At 38.7% G+C, this 19,579-nt stretch overlaps 1 protein-coding gene across 1 annotated transcript; it reads left to right on the forward strand.

Moving 5' to 3' along the window:
- LOC103710162 (protein RNA-directed DNA methylation 3) lies at window positions 1-19,579 on the forward strand. Its single transcript, XM_008795780.4, has 18 exons — window positions 1-311; window positions 3,574-3,812; window positions 3,902-4,057; window positions 5,930-6,088; window positions 6,185-6,268; window positions 8,805-8,872; window positions 8,974-9,291; window positions 9,422-9,470; window positions 9,548-9,703; window positions 10,308-10,433; window positions 10,514-10,586; window positions 10,668-10,826; window positions 10,907-10,943; window positions 11,044-11,102; window positions 11,422-11,473; window positions 12,282-12,346; window positions 14,924-17,056; window positions 17,394-19,579. Exons 1-18 carry the CDS (start codon window positions 83-85, stop codon window positions 19,349-19,351), a joined length of 6,120 nt encoding a protein of 2,039 aa, XP_008794002.2. The 5' UTR covers window positions 1-82; the 3' UTR covers window positions 19,352-19,579.

Raw genomic sequence — 19,579 nt, forward strand, 5'->3', positions numbered from 1 at the left:
TACTATCTCTCTGCATTTCCTTTTGTTCTTCTCTTCTGCCTCTATTTTTCTCTTTCGCTCTTGCTCGCTCGAGAGCTTGGCGATGGCTTCGAAGGGAAAGGGGAAGCAGGTGGCCGGAAAAGCGCCGGATGCCGCCGCCTTATCCTCTTCCTCCGGGAAGAGGAAGAAGCCGGCCGCCGAGGCGGGGGCCTCCGGCGGCCGACGCAAGAAGCGCCCGGGAGTCCTCCAGTTCTTCGACGACGCCGCCGTCGACGCCGACTCTGACGATGAGGACAAGGATCTTGATCTGGAGGAGGAAGACGCACACTTGGGTATAATGCTGTACCGCTAAATCGTCGTCTCTTTTACTAGGGTTTCTTTGCTGTTTGTGTCGGATGGTGTTATTTTGATCTTCTTGAAGTGGTTGTCGTTTCTAGGTTTTGCTTGATTATGTTTCTGGTTCTCTTGTGTTCTGGCTCTAGATCGTTTGAGGGTTTCATCAGCTGGATCTGGTCTCCTAGCAGTTGATCTGTAGAGCTGTTCTAGTCTTGCATGCATGCGCGAAGATGATGGATTTCGAGTGCTAGATGTTGTTTTATTCCTTCTTTATGCGTTGATTCTTACGCCTGGTCAAGGAATTAAATTTGGTACAATGTTCCTTGCTTTATGCTATATTTTTTGAGGGTTGCTGGACCTTTTTTTCTGTTAAGCTGATCGAATGAGTTTTTACACTTGTTTTTGGTTAGTTTTTTAAGTGATCATGGGGCTTGATGACGTGTATGGTTTTTTATGCAACTGCCTGTTGCATGTTGGATCTTTGGATAGTGTCTTTTGTTTTTTTAACTTTTATGTGCTTATTTTGACTGTGTAGAAGGGCATCCTGAAAATGTATGAATTGGCATTTCTGTTTAACTTGTGGTGTAATTGCGTGCATAACCATTTTATGCATTTTGTGAATTCAACTGAGCGGCTTGAGCCACACTTGATATTTAGAATATATAGCTCTAAACTATTGCTTGTGTGTGGTGCTCTGTGTGGCTAGGAATTATTATCGAGGTTAACTAGAATTTTGGATATGTTAGAAAGTTTTCTGGTTATCATATTTTAGTAACGTGGGATACATAAATTGAAATAAATGACAATAGCTATGGTGCAACTTTGCTTGCATGAGCTACTTAAGGGTTTCAGCACTCAAGGAGAAGAGTCTGGTGCTGATGCAGGTAGGACTACAACATAGACACATGATGATATTTCAAGCTTTCTTTTTGCATCATCCTTTGTAGACAATTTTTGGGTACTGGTTTCTATCAGAATGTTTATGACTTCTATTCATTATGTTTACGACTTCACTTCCTGCTTCTAGGCATGTGCGTTGCATGTTCAACAGTTTATTTGATAGTGTCCCAAGTGGAAGGACCTTAATTAATTGATTGGATTAACGTTTAGGCTTAAAAATTAGGTTTATATGAATTCTTGCAAAAATCTTATTAGTAAAGGTGTTAGTAGTGATCTTAAAATCAAACTGTTGAGCATAGGCTGGTTATGAAGGTCAATAACTCAGCATATTATCTGAACCAAGGAATGTATTGAGGTAAGGACTTATACCAGATGATTTAGCTACAAGTGATATGATATGCCTCATGTTATGTGGTGCATGGTGGCATGCCTTGATATGATGCAGTTTGGGCAGTTCAAGACCGTTTTGGTAAAATCAGGGTGTGCTAGGGTTTGCTATGTTAGTCCATACTGGCTGCTATAGGGAATTTTTCAATCCTTGATTTCAACTGCCTGTATTTTTTGGATTTGCATCGATGAAATAAGTTCCGATACTCTATCAGGTCAAAATCAAATATTTTGAAGGTATTGGATTGTTATGCAGTGGAGTTTGTAATTTCAGTTTTCCCTTTAGTTTTATAAGATTTTTTAGCTAGGAAAACACCTCTAGTAATAGTAAAATGATCACTGTCAATGGAAATACCCAGAAAATTGTTTAACATATTCTATATATGGTATGTCATATGCATGTGTGCAGTTGGCATATATTCATATAGGTGTGTACTCGTATGCATATATGTAGGTATACTTTTGTCATATGTGGCTAGAGCATGTCAAATATGATAGGGTGCAAGATAATTATCCTAATCCTCCCAAGTTTGTATTGTTTAAGTCGCGGCCAGGCAATCATTTTAATTGGCGCAATGTTTTGAGCAAAAAGTGAAGTCATATAATTATCACAAAGAAAAAGTTTCTGAAGTTGCACCCGTCAAAAAGGATTTATATACAAAACACTTTCATGCCTATGTCTATCCGAATCATACGATGTCACTGCATGAAAGTACAAAATACTTACATGTCTATTGTACATAGGGTTCCTTTATTACATATATATGGAGTATGCACGAAAGCTTATGCGACTTCCACCTTTTTAGTGTCAGTTTTCTGTGTTCATATTTCATTTAGAACCTTGACAACATAGGGTGCAAAATGATGCTCGTAACTGGAGTTAATCAGATAAATTGCTTATTGCTTGTTAAATATACTATTATCCCTCAGGATGTTTAGGATGTACTGACCCCAAGATATAAGATTGAACATATGTTAGATGAATTTTTCTTCTTTTGTTCAACCGTGACACATGATACTGTATCTCTATCTTAATTTTGTGAAGTTGAATTCAGAAAATGCTCTCAGTATTGAGCATTTATGAAAAAGAATGGTCATATTTCAAAAAAGAGGATGATCTTGACAGAGAGTATTAGCTACTGCTAAGGGGTCATGGTGTGGTATGGAATGATTTCGACTTTGATGCTGTATTGCATCTGAGGGGGCAAAATAAGCTTGTCCATGTACGTTTAATGCAACCTGTTCTTATTAGTGTATGTTAAGGTCTATAAGCCAATCTTGGAAATGAGGCCTGCCAGATGAAATTACAAAGAACGATGTCATATAGAACTTCGAAAGATTGTAATGTTTGCAGGGGTAAGGATATTGTGGCTAGCTATGCATTATGGTGATCTTTAGCAATGTGTTAAACTGGGCTGAAATGTTGTATATAAATTAAGTGATGGAGACTAAAAGCAGACATATAGATTGGTTTTTTTACATTATGAGTAAACAATACAAGTGTTCTTGAAAATTGACAAGATTAATGGAAGGTATGAATGTTGTCTGTGAATACTGTTCATCATTATTCTGTTAACTAGTCTTGTGTTATCTTTTATCAGTGTCATTTTATTAGCAATTTTTTGAGCAGTACTGATGTTAAATTTCTTTTTCTTTTGGTCTTTTTGCGCAATTGTTTTTTTTACATACCTAGTTGGCTGATGTATGAGATAGCTCTTCAGGTTGTTCTTACATATAAATTTCAGTCAGTGAAACACAATATGGATGTTCTTTTCTGGTTGCAAGATCACATAAACTTTCTCTCTCTAGTCATCATATAAAACTTTGTTCTCAACTTGTAGCTGCTATTTTTTCCGCCCCGCCATTGTCCCGAGACTTTTGAAGTAAAATGAAGTGAAGCTGCATTGTTTGCGTGCATGTCTGGGACATGTTTGTGCCGATAGTATTTTCTAAATTTTTAATTGGGAACAGATTTCATGGATGCAAGCAAATCAGTGAATGATGTCAGGCCAGTTGGGAAGTCCCATCCCCTTCCATTTTTCTTGAAGGAGGAGGAGTTGAGTGGTGATGAACTAGAAGCACTAATTAAAGACCGGTATGGCCATGGTTCAGAGTTTGTGGTATATAATGAAGACTCTAAAGAACGTGATGACAGAGTATCAGAGGTGGATTCACTGAAGGATCCCTCAGTTTGGAGGGTCAAATGTATGGTATGCTATCGGCCATCTTCCCGCGAACCTAAATTGTTATGCAATGCTACTGCCATTTGAGTGTTGTGCTGAGTAACTATTGGTTGCAGGTTGGACGAGAGCGACAGATAGCCTTCTGCTTCATGCAGAAATACATTGATCTTAACAACTTTGGAAATAAAATTCAGATAATTTCTGCATTTGCACTTGATCATGTCAAAGGTTATGTTTTTATTGAAGCTGACAAAGAATATGACGTTACAGAGGTATTTCTAGGATTTTTCACTTAAAGCTGAGAGATTTGATAGTGTTTTCCCCCCAGCTATTCTTCTTGCCAGGGTTAACAATTTTTATTGCTTACGTTGCTTTCCAAACCTTCTAATTCTTTAACACTCTTTTAAATTTAATTTTATCTATGTTAGTGCAAGTTTAATTTCTTTGTTGTACTTGGACTATGGTCCTTGGGTCTGCTTACTCTGTTTGTTGCTGAGAAATTCTGTAATTAAAATTTCTGTAGTGAATGAGAAGTGGATACTGATAAACTACATCATTTGCAATTTCTATAGTAGTTGCTATTTTTTTATTTTATGAAGGTTAGTTATTGTTTTAATATTGAATAATGTTAGTTCATAATTGGGTTGAGTCTCCATGTATAGAAATTGAAATAATTGCAGTCTATGAGAACTAAGAAAGTACACCAATTAGTAGCTGTAAACATTGCCACTGGTGGACCCATTATGACTGTAAAATGTCTCTCTCTAGATGTACTTTAAAGGTCATATATTCATGTATGAGCAATTCTGGGGCCATCTTAATCTTTTGCTTGTCCTTTAGGTGAGATCATGGTGATTGGTATCCTTTGCATGAGATTGTCTGAACATTGATATGCATGTTCCTTAACCCTAGGAAACTATATGATTCTATATCTGCAATATTTTTGGTTGAGGTCTGCAAATTCAACTATTTGATTCTTAATTATTTCAGCAGCAGCAAATTTTGATGCTGCAGAATGCATCCTTTTTCATGATAGTTAAAATCTGAATAAAGGATACAACTAAAATAAAGAAACAGAGCAATATTGAGATAAACTTTGCTAGTCATGATGCCCAATTGATACATTGTTATAATGAATTACTCAGAGGTCAGAGGTTAAAACAAAGAAAAGAAATGCAGTGATGAACCATCAAACTTTACTGTTGTTGGTTTAGCATTGTTCACATATAGTTGAAGTCATCAGCTTCTCCTATCTCTCAGGGGTACCCTTTTTGCATGATTAATGCCTTTTCATATCTTTCACTTCCACAATTAAGTTTTCTCTGTTTTTGAAATTAGGGTGATTCAAGCTAAGGGTCTCTAACAATATTAAATTTTGTTACTCTTACTTTTATCCTAAAATAAGCAATGAAAGTTTGGGATTCAGGGCTTCCAACCTTGAAATTTGGGAGCTAAGAATTTTTCTGAACATCATGTAAGGACTCTTGCCATTTCTGTTGATTTCTTTAGCCTTTTTGTTCATCCATGCTGACTCCATATGTTGTCAAGACTGGATTCTATTTTCATAATTAAAGGAATCCCATAGTTCTGTAATCCTTTTTGTACCATGTTTACTAGCTCAGCTTTGTTGTAATTATAACAATTGGAGCTTCAGGTACTTTGTGATTCACTTCATGATGTTCAATCATAGATAATTAGAGCTTTATTTTGCTTTCTTACAAATAATGCATTATGTTGACCATCATAAGAACAAATATTTTTTTCTATGAACATTGGCTTTTCTCTATCAAATCTGTTATTTAAGTAAGTGATAGTAAACATTTTAGCTATAGTTGGCATCTATTTTTTTTTTTTTTTTGTACAAATTTAAAATTTTTCCCTTTATCTTGAATATCCATGTAATGGTAAACTTCCATCTGTTACTCTCTCAGTGTAAACCTTATAGTCCTTGTCACATGTATAGTCCTATTGGGTTTGAAAGGAAAAAGGATGTTGAAAATTATGTACCATTCTCTAAAACTTTTTGTCATCCAATTGGTTTGCATCAGACATATGAAGGTCTCCAATTAGTGAGCATTTTTCTTAATACCATATATGCATCATTTAGATATCATATTCTTTAATTGGTGCCTTTCCTGTTCCAGGCATGCAAGGGATTTTATAGTGTATATTCAAGTAAAATCAACCGTGTCCATGGAAGTGAAGTTCCTCAGTTGTTCTCTAGTCGTAGTAAATCATGTGAAGTATCTGAAGGTTCATGGGTACGCATGAAGAGTGGGAAATACAAAGGGGACCTGGCACAGGTATGTATATGTGTATTTACTTTTGATGGTTTCTTGTTACTTTTTTGCTTCTTCCTTGTGTTCTTTATGCTTGAATTTGTATTGTATGTTCTATAGGTTGTGGCTGTTGATGATGGACAGAAAAAGGTGATGGTCAAGTTGGTTCCTAGAGTTGACCTTCAAGCTATTTCTAAGAAATTTGTGAGTACAGTTCACTTTTGCCATACTTTACACCTTTGTAGTCAAAATTTTTGTTAAAGCGACATTACATGGCCATATTATCAATTTTCTCTGAGTTGTCTTGCCATATTTTTCACTTGTCTTTTAGCTTCCTCCTAAATTTGACATGGGTTGGCATGAAATGCATTTTTGGAATCTTAGAACTATCATATATTTGTGTGTGTGTGTGTATATATATATGTATATGGAGACTAAGTGCACACACATATATATGTTGATTATCCTGGTCATCCGTTTGTCTTTTCATGCATTCCAATAAGAAATTAGTTAAGGGTAAGTTGATGCTCGGGTTTTAAATAAACCCTCATATTTTAACAGCCTAAAATTTAGAAGGTCCTTAGAAAATAGATTCAGGTGCATTAGGCAAGTAAATGACTTCACAAAGTCCAGGTTGATTGAGAAAGATGGAGAATTCAGATTTTGCGTTGATTGGGTTTCTTAAAGTGAATTTGCAAGACTTGCTCAGATTTACAGGATTTTAATTCAGATTTCCTCAGCAGGGTGTCAAGTTTGAAATTGTAAGTCTCAGGCTTAATCCTTTTCTTAGATCCATTACTTCTATAAATATTGTAACGGAAAATGTTTGGTTTCTATAATAAATTCTATGTTTCTCTGATATTATGTAAACATGAATTGCAGTTTATCCATCATAGGCATCTGCTGTGCAAAAGAAGTTTAGATTCTCATACATTATATTGTCATTAAACAATGAAACGATATACTACACGCTAAAATGTTCTGGAACCTGTTTTAAGCATTCCAATGATTTTTTTAATTAAATAATCTTTTAGTTGTTTCAGCCTGAAACAATTGAAACTCTAAGCCCTCGGATTTGGAAAAATGTAATTTACTCTAATGCAAGGTCTAATATATTTTTAACGACTTGTTTACATTTTTTTAAATCTTTCTTCAAAACTATATGTATTTGAATCGTTTTTTGTTAGAAGCATCCAAAATTAAAGTTGAAACAGACCAAAAATGAGATTGAATTAGTTTAATTAAATTTTGAATGTGAAACACAAACTGAGTTTTGGAACATTGATTTAGACACTTTGACCTACCCTAGCCTAATGACATATTCTACTTGCTGTAAGATTGACTGAATTGTTGTGCAGTTCTACATATGTCAGTGCAATATGTTGTGCTGCCAAGTTCTCAACCTGGGCCAAGCGCTGGTACTAGTGTGGCACGGATCAGCACTGCCAGCACTTGACAGTTGAGGCATCGTGCTGTTTGTTTGAATGTTGTTAACAATATTAGGGGTAGGCTTTTGTTTGCATAAAGATAATATAAGTGGATTAGATTGGTAACTCCATATAATTATTGTTTTGAGTATTTGAAATACTTCTATGGAGAGGCAACAGATGAAGGCAGGCAACTCTGTGGGCTTTCTTGCTTTTATCATCATTCTGGAGGTAATTAAGAGCAGACATAATGCCAAACTAGTGGAACCTTGCTTTGCTTAGGAATATTGCCCTTTCCCTACATGATGTGCCACAGTGCAGACTTAAGGAAATTAGTCCGCTTGAGATTAATCCAAGAATCAGCTTCACTGAGAGCACCAGAGGGTAAATTTGGTGGATTGCATTTTGGGGAGAGTATGGTCTTGTGATGAGGAAACGTCAATTATGTATTCTGGAGTATGGTCTACCTTTTTGAATCACAGGATGAGCAAACATTCCTTTGGATTTGATAGGATCTTGGAATGCTAATTGGTAATTGAACTCAGACTTATTGGTGGGAAAACCATACATCAAGCCAAAGCCGTTCGATATACAGGTATACATCCGTTTTAACATTTTCTGTTTGGTGCCAGGCAACCTGAGCATTATGAAGGTTCTCAGGAAGGGCCTGTCAAGGAAGTAATTGAGGTCTCACTTGGCAAGAGTAAAGATTTATATTGATGTGGAAATGTTGTGCGTGTGAAACTTGAAGTTTGTATGCTGCTGGCGGCTTTATTTTAGGGCCAGGAGTTATGGGTATACTTTCTGTTGTTTAAGCATTTGTTTACTATTTTTTTTTTTGAGGATCCATAAAGCTGATTCTTAATACTTGGGAAAAGGCTAGATGGTTATGGTTATGGTTTAAGCATTTTAGTTTTTCTGCTATAACTTATGAACAAGTTTGAAAATGACAGACATGTTATTTAGAGTGTAATTCTCAAAACTATACATTCATTATTATGTTGAGGATGCCACAGACAATGAAACAATAAAGAGGAGCATGAATATGACATAAAGAAGCAATATATGAAAAATATGTCTGCCAATATGTTTCATGCTATTAATGTTAGTTATTATGACTAAGCTGAAAAAGACTTGCTGCAATTTTTTTTGACCATAAACATGAAATATCAGGTTCGTACTTGCCGGTTACTGCTCCAGTTCCTTCATTTAATAGATGTGTTCTTTTGCCTTTTTCCTAGGCTAGTTTTATCTAAGTTACTTATATGCTAATATACATTATGCGATTGAAAAAATTGCACATACCCTTGCAGGGTGGTGGGGTATCTTTGAAGCAGGCTGCAGTACCAGCCCCACGCTTGATTAGCTCTCATGAACTAGAGTAATTTTTTCTTTATTTATTTTTTATTCAAATGGCATTTCATAATGCACTATCTATCTTGCTTTGATTGCGGAAGTTTGAGATTGCACTCTATTTGTTAGAATGTTTAGGCCCCATATTGAAGTCAGGCGTGATCGTCAGACTGGAGAGATTTTTGAGATACTGGATGGTTTGATGCTGAAGGATGGTTTTTTGTACAAAAGGGTGTCCATTGGATCAGTAATTTGCTGGGGAGTACAACCATCAGATATGGAACTTCTGAAGTTCTCCAGTGTCGGTAAGGATGGGGATGAGCACTTAAATTGGGTCTCAAGTGTTTATCATGGGCGTAACAAAATGCGGCCTACTGAAGCAGCAGATCAGCAAGTATTAGCTAAGAAAGGAAATGGTTTCAATCTCCATGATTTTGTGTTGTTTGGGTTGGTATTTCTTCTCCAACTAGTTTACCCTGTAGCTTCATCTAATATACTACCAAAGGTTTTATATTTTCTGTTTTTCTAATATACTATTAAAGATATTTATCCCTTTTGTTTTTTTTTTTTTTTGCAGACATAAGGCTTTTGGTGTTATCATTGCTGTGGAGAAAGATGGCTTCCGGGTAGTCACATTGACTGAAATTAACCACCTCCCCTCCTGGTCTTGGTTAATGTATTATTGTTGTGATTGTTGTTTCAGATATTGAAAGGAGGCGTGGAAGGACCAGAAGTAGTGACAGTTAAGATTCAGGACATAAAGAGTGCTTGTGTTGATAAGATGTTTACAGCTTCTGATCGGTATATGAAAACCATATCCATTAACGACACTGTCAAGGTTTTGGAAGGGCCATTACAGGTAATATAATCAATATGTTAATCAATTTTGCAGAGCTTCACTTTTAAAAGCTTTGATGTGGTTGTAGAGGCTGATTCTGTGAAATAGTGTGATCAAGTGCTAATTACCCACTTCTTTTTTTTTCTATCCTCATTTTTTTTTTTGCTACATCTCATTGTCTACTAAACATATATAGCTGTACTGGCATGTAAAAGTGTAAAAGAAACAAGAGAGTTCCTTGGAGAAATATCACACACTGAGATAACTCTATGAAGAGAGAGAATAAAGCAGGCTAATATCACCATGATCCTTCAGCTTTTTGGATATAACCTGGAGAAATAGAGTTACTTGATTGTCTGCTTTATTCTCCAAAAAAGATTGGGTTGGTTAGTACTTGGTCATATTGTATACTAGATAATGATTCTTTGTAAGTTTATATTTGTATACTATAGATACTTGTAGAATTGCTATAGTAGCTAACCAAGTTCGGTCCCTGTGTCCAGTTTCTTTTGACCATTGCAGGAGTGTGTTTTTCTTTGTTATCCATTGAAGAAGTGATTGCTTGCACTGCAACGCCCCATGTTTTGACAATTATGTTCGTTTTGCTTGTTTTGCTTTTTGGCAGGATAAACAAGGAATTGTGAAACATATGTACAAAGGCACACTCTTCATTTATGATGAAAATGAAACAGAGAATAGTGGGTTCTTTTGTGCCAAGTCTGCGTCATGTGAGAACATGAAGGAATCAAAGGTCATTGTCAGTGAGAAAGTTCTTTTAGTTTTGTTCTCTGCTGATGACTTTCTCATTCTCATGTATTTACTCTGTTGCAGGGCGAGAAATCAAGTCATTCATTCTCCCAAGCACCTATGGGATCTTATGAGGAGCAGGATAGAAGTCATGGTTGTATGTATTGGAATCTTTAGTAACTGTGTGTAGATAATATAAGTGATTGCTGTATGATGATTTCCTTGTTTTCATTTGCAGTTAACTGGCGCCGCCAAACTGAAAGAGATCAAGTCTTCTCTATTGGCCAGACTTTGAGAATTCGAAAAGGTCCTTTGAAGGGGTATCTTTGCCGTGTTGTGGGTGTATACCGCTCGGATGTCACTGTTAAGGTGGATTCTCTGGTCAAGATCATCACAGGTTTGTTGATTGTACTACTTCTGCTCAGATGTTTTCATATTTAATTCATTGTAACATGTTCCTCCATGATGTTTATGTAGTTGAGGCTGAGTATCTCTCTGTTCCAAATGTGAAGAGGTATTAAGTTTCTTAGAGTGCGCCTTTCTATATATGCACTTGTCAACTTGTGACCAACCTCTGATGTCTCTTTTTATTTGTTATTGTTTGTTTCGGAAAGGGATGACTCAGCTGCTACAACATCCAATCCTTTTGGAACCCAGGAAAGGTTGTCTATAGGTAATTCTGTCTATAGCCTCTTTCTTCAACTGTTCAAATCGATTATCTGTCTGTCTGTTAAACAGACTCGAAACAGGTTCCTGGTTTTCCTGTTTTCAATTAGATCAGGGTAATATTCCTTATGGTGGGAAAGTTTCAAAGGCTGTAATAGGATAATAGATTGCATTTATTTCATTTATTGATGTGTGTTCTAATATTTGAAAGTAGTAATTCTACCAGAATTCTTCCTGTCTGATGTCAAACCTTACTTGCCATATTGTGGGTATATAATACTTGAGCTTATTTATTTTTCTATCTGGGCGGTCTACTGGGAGAGCAGGACAACATGCAGAGAATGGTCAATGGGATGTTGGCGTACCATCATTTGGCAGGTTAGTTGATGTCAATATTGAAATATATATACTTTCATTTTCATATTGTTTTCTTTTCTTTTGATAGTTCAAATTTTGTTTGATAATTACTGATGGGTTATTGAGTAAGCTGCAAGATAATTGCAGTTGATATGCTGAAACATTCAAACTGGTTAATATTAATGTTGGTTTTATGTCTATCTAATTACTGCTACATGGTTGAAATTGCAAACAATGAACTTCAATTTTTCCCCAAAATTTATTTAATTGACCTATAAAAATAGATTATGAACATAAGTGCATGAAAGGGATGGTAATATGGTACAGTCACAGAAAACACAAAGCTCCAGTAATATTGGATTATCCAGAAAAGAAAACGTCCTTTTGCAGAAATCATATTGTCAGCTGCATGTGGTAAACTATCTGGACATCCACGAGGGACTGTTTATAAAATTTGTACTGTTGAATGTGACCTGTTTAAAACTTTTTAGTGTTAGTTCAAAAGTTTGTTCGCTTGTTTTCATATGCTATGATGATGAATGCTGATTTATATATTTTAATGAGAAGCTCTCTTGCAATGCGTCAGAAAATATATGCTCACTTATTGCATATATCATGATGCTGTGTCAAACCTTTTGTGAGTCTTGCTGGGAAAATTGTGGAGCGATATAGCATTTAGAGCATGCACATCAGTTTATGCAAATTAAATTATTCCTCGTGAAATGATTTTTTTAACTAGCAATAGAAACTTTAGGGGATAAAGCATGCTTTAGTTCATTTGCCTAAAGTTATCTGTCTGACATTGACTTGTAAGCTACGTCCATCGCAGGGATTCTTGGCAAGCATTTCCTGCCAGCAATTTTTCAGATGTAGACAATAATGGCCATAAAGCAGGTAAGATGTTCGAAAAGTTGCATGTATTTAATTTTTAAAATATGTTGATTTTCAATTCTATAATATTTTGGTGGCTGCAATTTGCTTCCATATCTGGGTCAAGTAAAATAATTGTTTCCTTTTGCAACCTTGTTACATAGTGATGGGAGATGAACATGGTTCTTGGATTGTGAATTTTGATGTATGCTGGCTGTGATTTTCATGATTGCATAAGCTAATCAATTTCCTAAGGATTAGGTTACCAAATATCTCATCAAACTTTTGTATAACAAAGTAACTAATTGATATGGTATCTAGTCTTACATTTATGTATGGTATGATATTTAAAAAAAGGGCACCCTAATCACAAGACTCCTGCCATTGTGAGGTCTGGGTCGGGGTGCAATTAAACTGAGCCAAGCCAAGTAGCTAGAGGCTTGAGCTCGATCTGATTCCGGCTCGAAACTAGAATCGAGATCAATTGAACCTTAATATCCAAGCTCGAACTCGATTTGATAAAAAAAGCAATACTCGAGCTCGACTCGAATATCAACCAAGCCGTACTCGAGCTCGAGATCGAGCTTGAATTCGAGCCTTGGTTACATGTTAAAAAAGTATGGTTAAAAGTTAGAAGTTAGGTCAGATAAAAAATATAAATATTATATTTTAAAATATTAAATGAATAATATATATTATAAATAAAATAAAATATTATTAAAAGTATATACATTTGACTAGGGTTGTGAGCTTTCAAGCCGAGTATTTTGCTACTCGAGCTCGACTTGAAAAACTATTCTAGCTACTTGAGCTCTCAGCTCTCAACTCGTGCTCTATAATAAATGAGTCGAGTTTGAACTCTAGTCTAGCTTGAGCAGCTTGCAAGCTGCTTGGCGCATCTGCACCCTTAGTTTGGGGAGGGTTAGATCCAACGTCGGTGGAACCGTTCCAAACCACCTGGTTCAGGGCATATCGAACGATACCGGCAGACTGGAATAGTTCTGGCCTACAAAATGAGAAAATAGCGGAGGAGGCGGAGAGGGAGAAGAGAGGAAAAGAGAGGGGGGGAGGGAGAGGGAGGGTGCCCGCCGGCTGGAGGGCGAGTAGCATTAGGAAAGAGAGGTAGGGTGGCCGAACGGCCAGAGGGGTAATGTTACTAGGAAAGTAAAATTTTTCAAGTAACATTAGGTTGAGTGGTGCAGATTTACCTAGCATGGAAATGTAAATGATCAGTTGTTATTACTTTGAGGAAGTTATAGAAGATTCTTATAGAGATCGTTGCAGATAAACCAAGCAATTTTGAACATTTTTATAAAATTCTCATTCCAATGAATAGTCTTGAATTTTCACTCAAGATTTAATGCTAGAATTTTCAAAACCCAAAAGTAGCTATCTGGTATTTTCCTTGCCTTTAGAAACTGATTTTTTTTCTTAAATATGCTATCGGAATTTGAACTTTAATAATGCATTTTTTTTCCTAAGGCAGCAGAAAAATCGTAAGTATGGGTAAGGTATTGTCGTTTACAATTCTTGTGATCTCTTTTTTCAACGAGCAGAACAATCATAATTGTGGGCAAGAAATTGTTGTTTACTACTTTCACTTGCTTGCTAAGTTTCCTTTTGTACTTTGGTGGCGGTGTACTACGTGTGTGTTGGATGGGGTAGGGGGTGCCCTTCTTCGTGGTTTGTGATAACAACTACTAACATTTAAGTCAAGAACCTTCTTTATGAAGAATATTGAACTTTAAGACTGCTTAGGATAAGTAATTGGAAATTTGGAACATTTTGGTCAATCTTTAAGATTGTGTTTTCCCTATGGTCCGCCGAACCGGTACCGGTAGCCTACCGGACCGGTGCCGAATCGGTCTGCATAGCTAGCGCACGCCCATGCGGTTCCCAGCGCACCAGTACGCTTCTATACCGTAGGGGGTGCCCTTCTTCGTGGTTTGTGATAACAACTACTAACATTTAAGTCAAGAACCTTCTTTATGAAGAATATTGAACTTTAAGACTGCTTAGGATAAGTAATTGGAAATTTGGAACATTTTGGTCAATCTTTAAGATTGTGTTTTCCCTATGGTCCGCCGAACCGGTACCGGTAGCCTACCGGACCGGTGCTGAATTGGTCTGCATAGCTAGCGCACGCCCATGCGGTTCCCAGCGCACCATTACGCTTCTATACCGCTCGATTCCGGCCCCCTTTGGGGTCGGAACTGTTTTCCACCGCTGTACCGAACCGGCCGATACGGGCTGAATTGGCCGGTACAGGATGAATCGGCTGTTACGGGCTGGTTCAGCATACCATGGTTTTTCCCCTGATTTTTTCTTTGTTTATGTAAATTTATGCGAATCATGGCTATCCATTTATATGCCGGTGTCATGGTTATCCATATTTGCTGTAGTTACCCAACTATTTGAGATTGAGGTGACCCTTATTATGCTTTTTTCGACCTGATTAGCAATAATCATTGAATGTTGGGTTGCTTATCCTGAAATGATTTTTGTTATTACCTTTTGAAGTTTCTTATTGCTCTTGTCACTCATGTTGTATGCATGTGGACTAGCTTAATGATTATTACTTAATCTTTTGTTATTATACAGATGAAGGACATGATGCTGATCCTTGGGGTAGCAAGGTTATATCTGGGGCTAGAGCTGATGCATGGCATTCTAGTAAAGCAATGGACGGCTGGGGCAAAGCAGCTAGTTCTAGTGGAGAGCAGGATTCGCAATGGAATATGACTGCAGCTGGTGAGAAAGTTACTGATCAAGCTAGAAATTGTATAGAAGATGCTGATGGTTGGAATGGCAAGGCTTTGGCTAAAACCAGTACTGAAATTGATGGATCGAAGAAATCAAAACCTCAAAGCGGTGGTGATGGTGGCTGGGGGAGAGGCAACTTTGGAAGTGGGAATAATCTGGATCCCTCTGAGAATGTTACGGGGAACTGGGATAAGCAAAGAGCTGATAATCTAGGTGATTCTCTGAAAAATTCTGATGGTGTCAGTGGCTGGGACAGAGCAGCAACCAGCAAGGACAAGGGAAAAGACCTTAGTTGGGATCGGTCAAATAACTGGACTCGCCCTGAAGTTGTTAGCAATGACAAAGTAAGTTCTTGGGATGTTAAAGGCAAAGGAATAATTAGTAATGAGGATGATTCTTGGGGCAAAGCAGCAAGCACTCAAGAGAAAAATACCAATGAAAATTGGGGTAAATTTTCTGTTGGTTCAGGGCAAATTAAAGAAAAAGATGCTACTAGATCTGATGGGGGAGAACAAGCTGATCGTTGGGATGCTGCTGCTTCAAATTGGACCCAGTCAGCTGTGCAACATGGAGGTCAAAGTAGCAGCTGGGATAAAGCAAGAAATCTTCATGCTGGTCGACTGGATAATTGGGGCAAGTCAAATGATAAAAGTGAAGCTGAAACTAGAGATTGGAACAAATCTGGATTCTCTAGCCAAAGTCAAAATGCCAGAAGGGAAGAACCAAAATCTTTTGGTGGAGATAAACCTGGAGGTCTAAGTAGCAGTTGGGACAAAGCAAAAGATCCGCATGGTGGTCAATCTGATAACTGGGGAGAGGTGAACGAGACAAGTGAAGCTGAAACTGGAGGTTGGAGCAAAGCTGGATTCTCTAACCAGAGCGAGAATGTCAGATGGGATGAACCTCAGAATGCCCGATGGGATGGATCAACATCTTTTGGTGGAGATAATGCCTTCAACTGGAGGAAAGCGGTAGATGGAGGTGATCGGATGGACAACTGGAAGAAACCAAGAAATTTTGAAGGGGGGCATGGATTTGGTCAGGGAAGAGGCAGGGGTTGGAATGCAGGCGAAAGTGGAAACAAAGATCGCGATGGCAGCTGGAACACTACAGTGAGCTCTGATGGTAGTCAGAAATCAAGTTGGGGAAAAGGATGGGATAGAAATATCGAAGCTGGTGGAGATGGAGGTCAAGAGAACAACTGGAACCAGCAAAGAGGCTCTGATGGTGGCAGGGGATCCGGATGGGGAGGTGGAAGAGGTCGTTATGGATCAAGAGGAGGTAGAGGTCAAGATGATAATTGGAATGGGCCTGGACCCCGGGGGGGATGGGGATCTGCAAGGGGAGGTGGTAGGGGTCGAAATGGAGGAGGTGACAATGCAAGTAGTTTCGATGGGACACGATCATTTGATCGTGGTCGAGGTCGAGGTCGTGGTCATGGTTGGGTTCAGTCTTCCAACCTCAAGGATGACCAGGGATATTGTTGGGATGGAGCCTTCCAAAAAAATCCATCATCTGGCTGGGCTGGCAATAAAACTCCTGGGTCGGGCAAGTCGGAAGGCTTTAGTGAAATTGAAGAATCAACAGAAAATGTTGATCATCAAGGTGGCTTGAACGGAAGAAAATCTTTTGACACAGGCTGCTCATCTGGCTGGGGTGGACAGTTGTCTGACTGGAAGAAGGATGAAGCAGGCAACAATTCAAGGAGCAGTCCCAACTCGAATTGGAAGAAGGAAGCATCTGTGAAAGATGCCGCTGGAGGTGGAGATGACTGGAATATGTCCAATCGTTCTGGTCGAAATCAGTCTGGTTGGGATAAGTGGTCATCTGGCAATGAACAAGTTGGTAAAGCTGGAGCAGGTTCGATGGAGGGTTGGAACAGTTCAAGACCTTCTGATAAGAAACAATATTGTGTGGGGGCTGACAAGACATTAGCTGGAAATGAAGAAGCATGTCGAAAGACAGTTGGAGGTAAGTGGAATAGTTAAACACCTTTATCATTTTCAATTTTAGTCAACATTTGCTTTGAAAATTGAATGTTATTTATTTTTTTTCTTGCAATAGAACGTCCAGATGACCTAGACCTTTTGCACACTCCTGGCATGATTATGATCGCCGTTCTTTTTTTTGTCCTAGCCATTCTTCAATATTTTCACTTCTTACAGAACAAAGCAGTGAAATTGAGGAGAAAATCATTATTTTCTAAAATAATCTAGTTTTGAAATTGCCGAACTGTTAATCATTCTTTGCCTGTTCTGACTGTGAGCATGCTTTGCATCTAACTGTTCAATTTTATCACTTTAAACAGGTCAAGAACATGAAGCTGATCCTTGGGGTAGCAAGGTGGCATATGGGGCCAGAGGTGATGCATGGAATTCTAGAAAAGCTGCAGACAACTGGGGTAAAGCAACTGGTTTATGCATAGAAGAGATTTCACCATTGAGCAAAGCAACAGTAGGTGAGAGGGCTATTGATGTAGGTCAAGATGGTGATTGTCCAAAAGATGCAGATGGTTGGAACAGAACTTTCAAAAGCGGTCCTGGAATTGATGGATGTGAGAAAGCAGAAGTACTTCCAAGCATGGATGCTGGTCAGAGCTGGGACAAAGCAGAGATCAGCAAGGATAAAGGAAAAGGTGTCAGTTGGGATAAGCCAAGTAGTTGGGCATGTCCTGAAGTTAGCAATGATAAAGCAGATGTGTGGGACATCAAAGACAAAGGATTAGTTAGAAATGAAGTGGATGTTTGGGGCAAGTCTTCCAAATGTCAGGAGAACAACAATGAAACTAAAGATTGGGGAAGCAATTCAAGCCAAAATAGAGAAGATAACAAGTTCATCGGTGGAAACAAAGCTAACAATTTGGATGCTGCCGCTTCTCATGGGACCCAATCAGCAGCACGTGGAGGCCAGAGTAGCAGTTGGGATCATTGTGGTCAAACTGATAACTGGGGAAAGGCAAGAGAGAAAAATGAAGCTGAAGCTGGTGGTTGGAGTAAAACTGGATTCTCTAGCCAAATTCAAAATGCTAGATGGGATGAAACAAAATCTTTTGGTGGAGATAATGCATCCAACTGGAGCAAAGGAATAGACAATGAAGATGCTTTCAGAAATGGTAGGCCGGACAACTGGAATAAACCAAGAAATTTTGAAGGGGGTTGTGGATTTGGTCGGGGAAGAGGAAGGGGTCGAAATGCAGGTGCAAGTGGAAATAAAGATCTAGATGGCAACTGGAACAAACCATTGGATCGTGAGGGGGGTCAAAGATCCAGTTGGGGTAGAGGAAGGGATGGAAATAATGAAGCTGGTGGAGGTAGAGGTCAAGAGAGCAACTGGAACCGGCAAAGAGACTTTGGTGGTGGTGGTGGTGGTAGGGGATCAAGCTGGGGAAGAGGAAGTGGTCGTACTGGAGCAAGAGGAGGTAGAGGTCAAGGTGATAAGTGGAATGAGCCAGAAGACAAGGAATGGGGATTAGGATCTTCTAGGGGAGGAGGTTGGGGTCGAAATGGAGCTGGGGATGAAAGGAATGACTCTGATGGTAGACAATCTTATGGACGTGGGCGCGGTGGGCGCGATTATATTTGCTTTTCTAATCGGAATGAAGAGCAAGAAAACTTTGGGGATGGAACCTTTCCGAAAGCTTCGACATCTAATTGGGCCAATGATCAAAGTCCTGGGTGGGGTAAATTGGATAAAGGTAAATCTTTTGATGCAGGCGGCTCATCTGGCTGGAGCAAACAATCCTCTGACGGGAACAAGGATGGAGCAAGCAACAATTGGAACAGTCCCGACTCCAGTTGGAATCATGGAGCATCTGTCAAAAAGCCAGCTGGAGGTGGAGATAACTGGAATGTGTCCGATCCTGGTGGAAGTCATTCCTCTGATAGGGATAAGTGGTCTTCTGGTAATGAGCAAGCTGGTAGAGCTGGAGTAGCTGCGGAAGGGGGATGGAACGGTTCGAAACCTTCTGGTAAGGAGCATTCTTTTGGGCGGGGTGACAAGACTTTAGCTGGAGATGAAGAAGCTGGTAAAAAGACAGTTGGAAGTAACAATGGAGGAAACAATTGGAACACCACCAAAGCAGCTGGTGGTAGTCGGTCCTCTGCTTGGGATAAATCGTCAGCTGGAAATGAGGAAGCTGTAGCTGCTGAGATTTCAAGCAAAGCCAAAGAAGATGAAGGTAGTGGACGTCGGGGGAGCGGCTGGGAGAAGGCTCCAGCAGCATGGGCCGAAGCTAAAGATGGAAGTGCAGGTAACGGGGGGTGGTAGTCTGGCATGTCAGATGTAGATAGACGTGGTTTATCCTGGCTGTGCCTGTAAATATTGGGTCTGTTCGTTTTGTTAGACCCATTTTGTTCTATGTTTTGTATCTTGTAGATGGTTAAGACTAAAAATGTTTCCCCTCATTTGCTTGCTCTCTTCAACTGTTAGCAGGAACCTGTCTTGCATCCTTTTGATAATTTTTGGGGATCAACCAAATGGACTTCTTTAGTGCCA

This window comes from Phoenix dactylifera, chromosome 16 (genome assembly GCF_009389715.1).
Source record: "Phoenix dactylifera cultivar Barhee BC4 chromosome 16, palm_55x_up_171113_PBpolish2nd_filt_p, whole genome shotgun sequence".
NCBI lineage: Eukaryota > Viridiplantae > Streptophyta > Magnoliopsida > Arecales > Arecaceae > Phoenix > Phoenix dactylifera.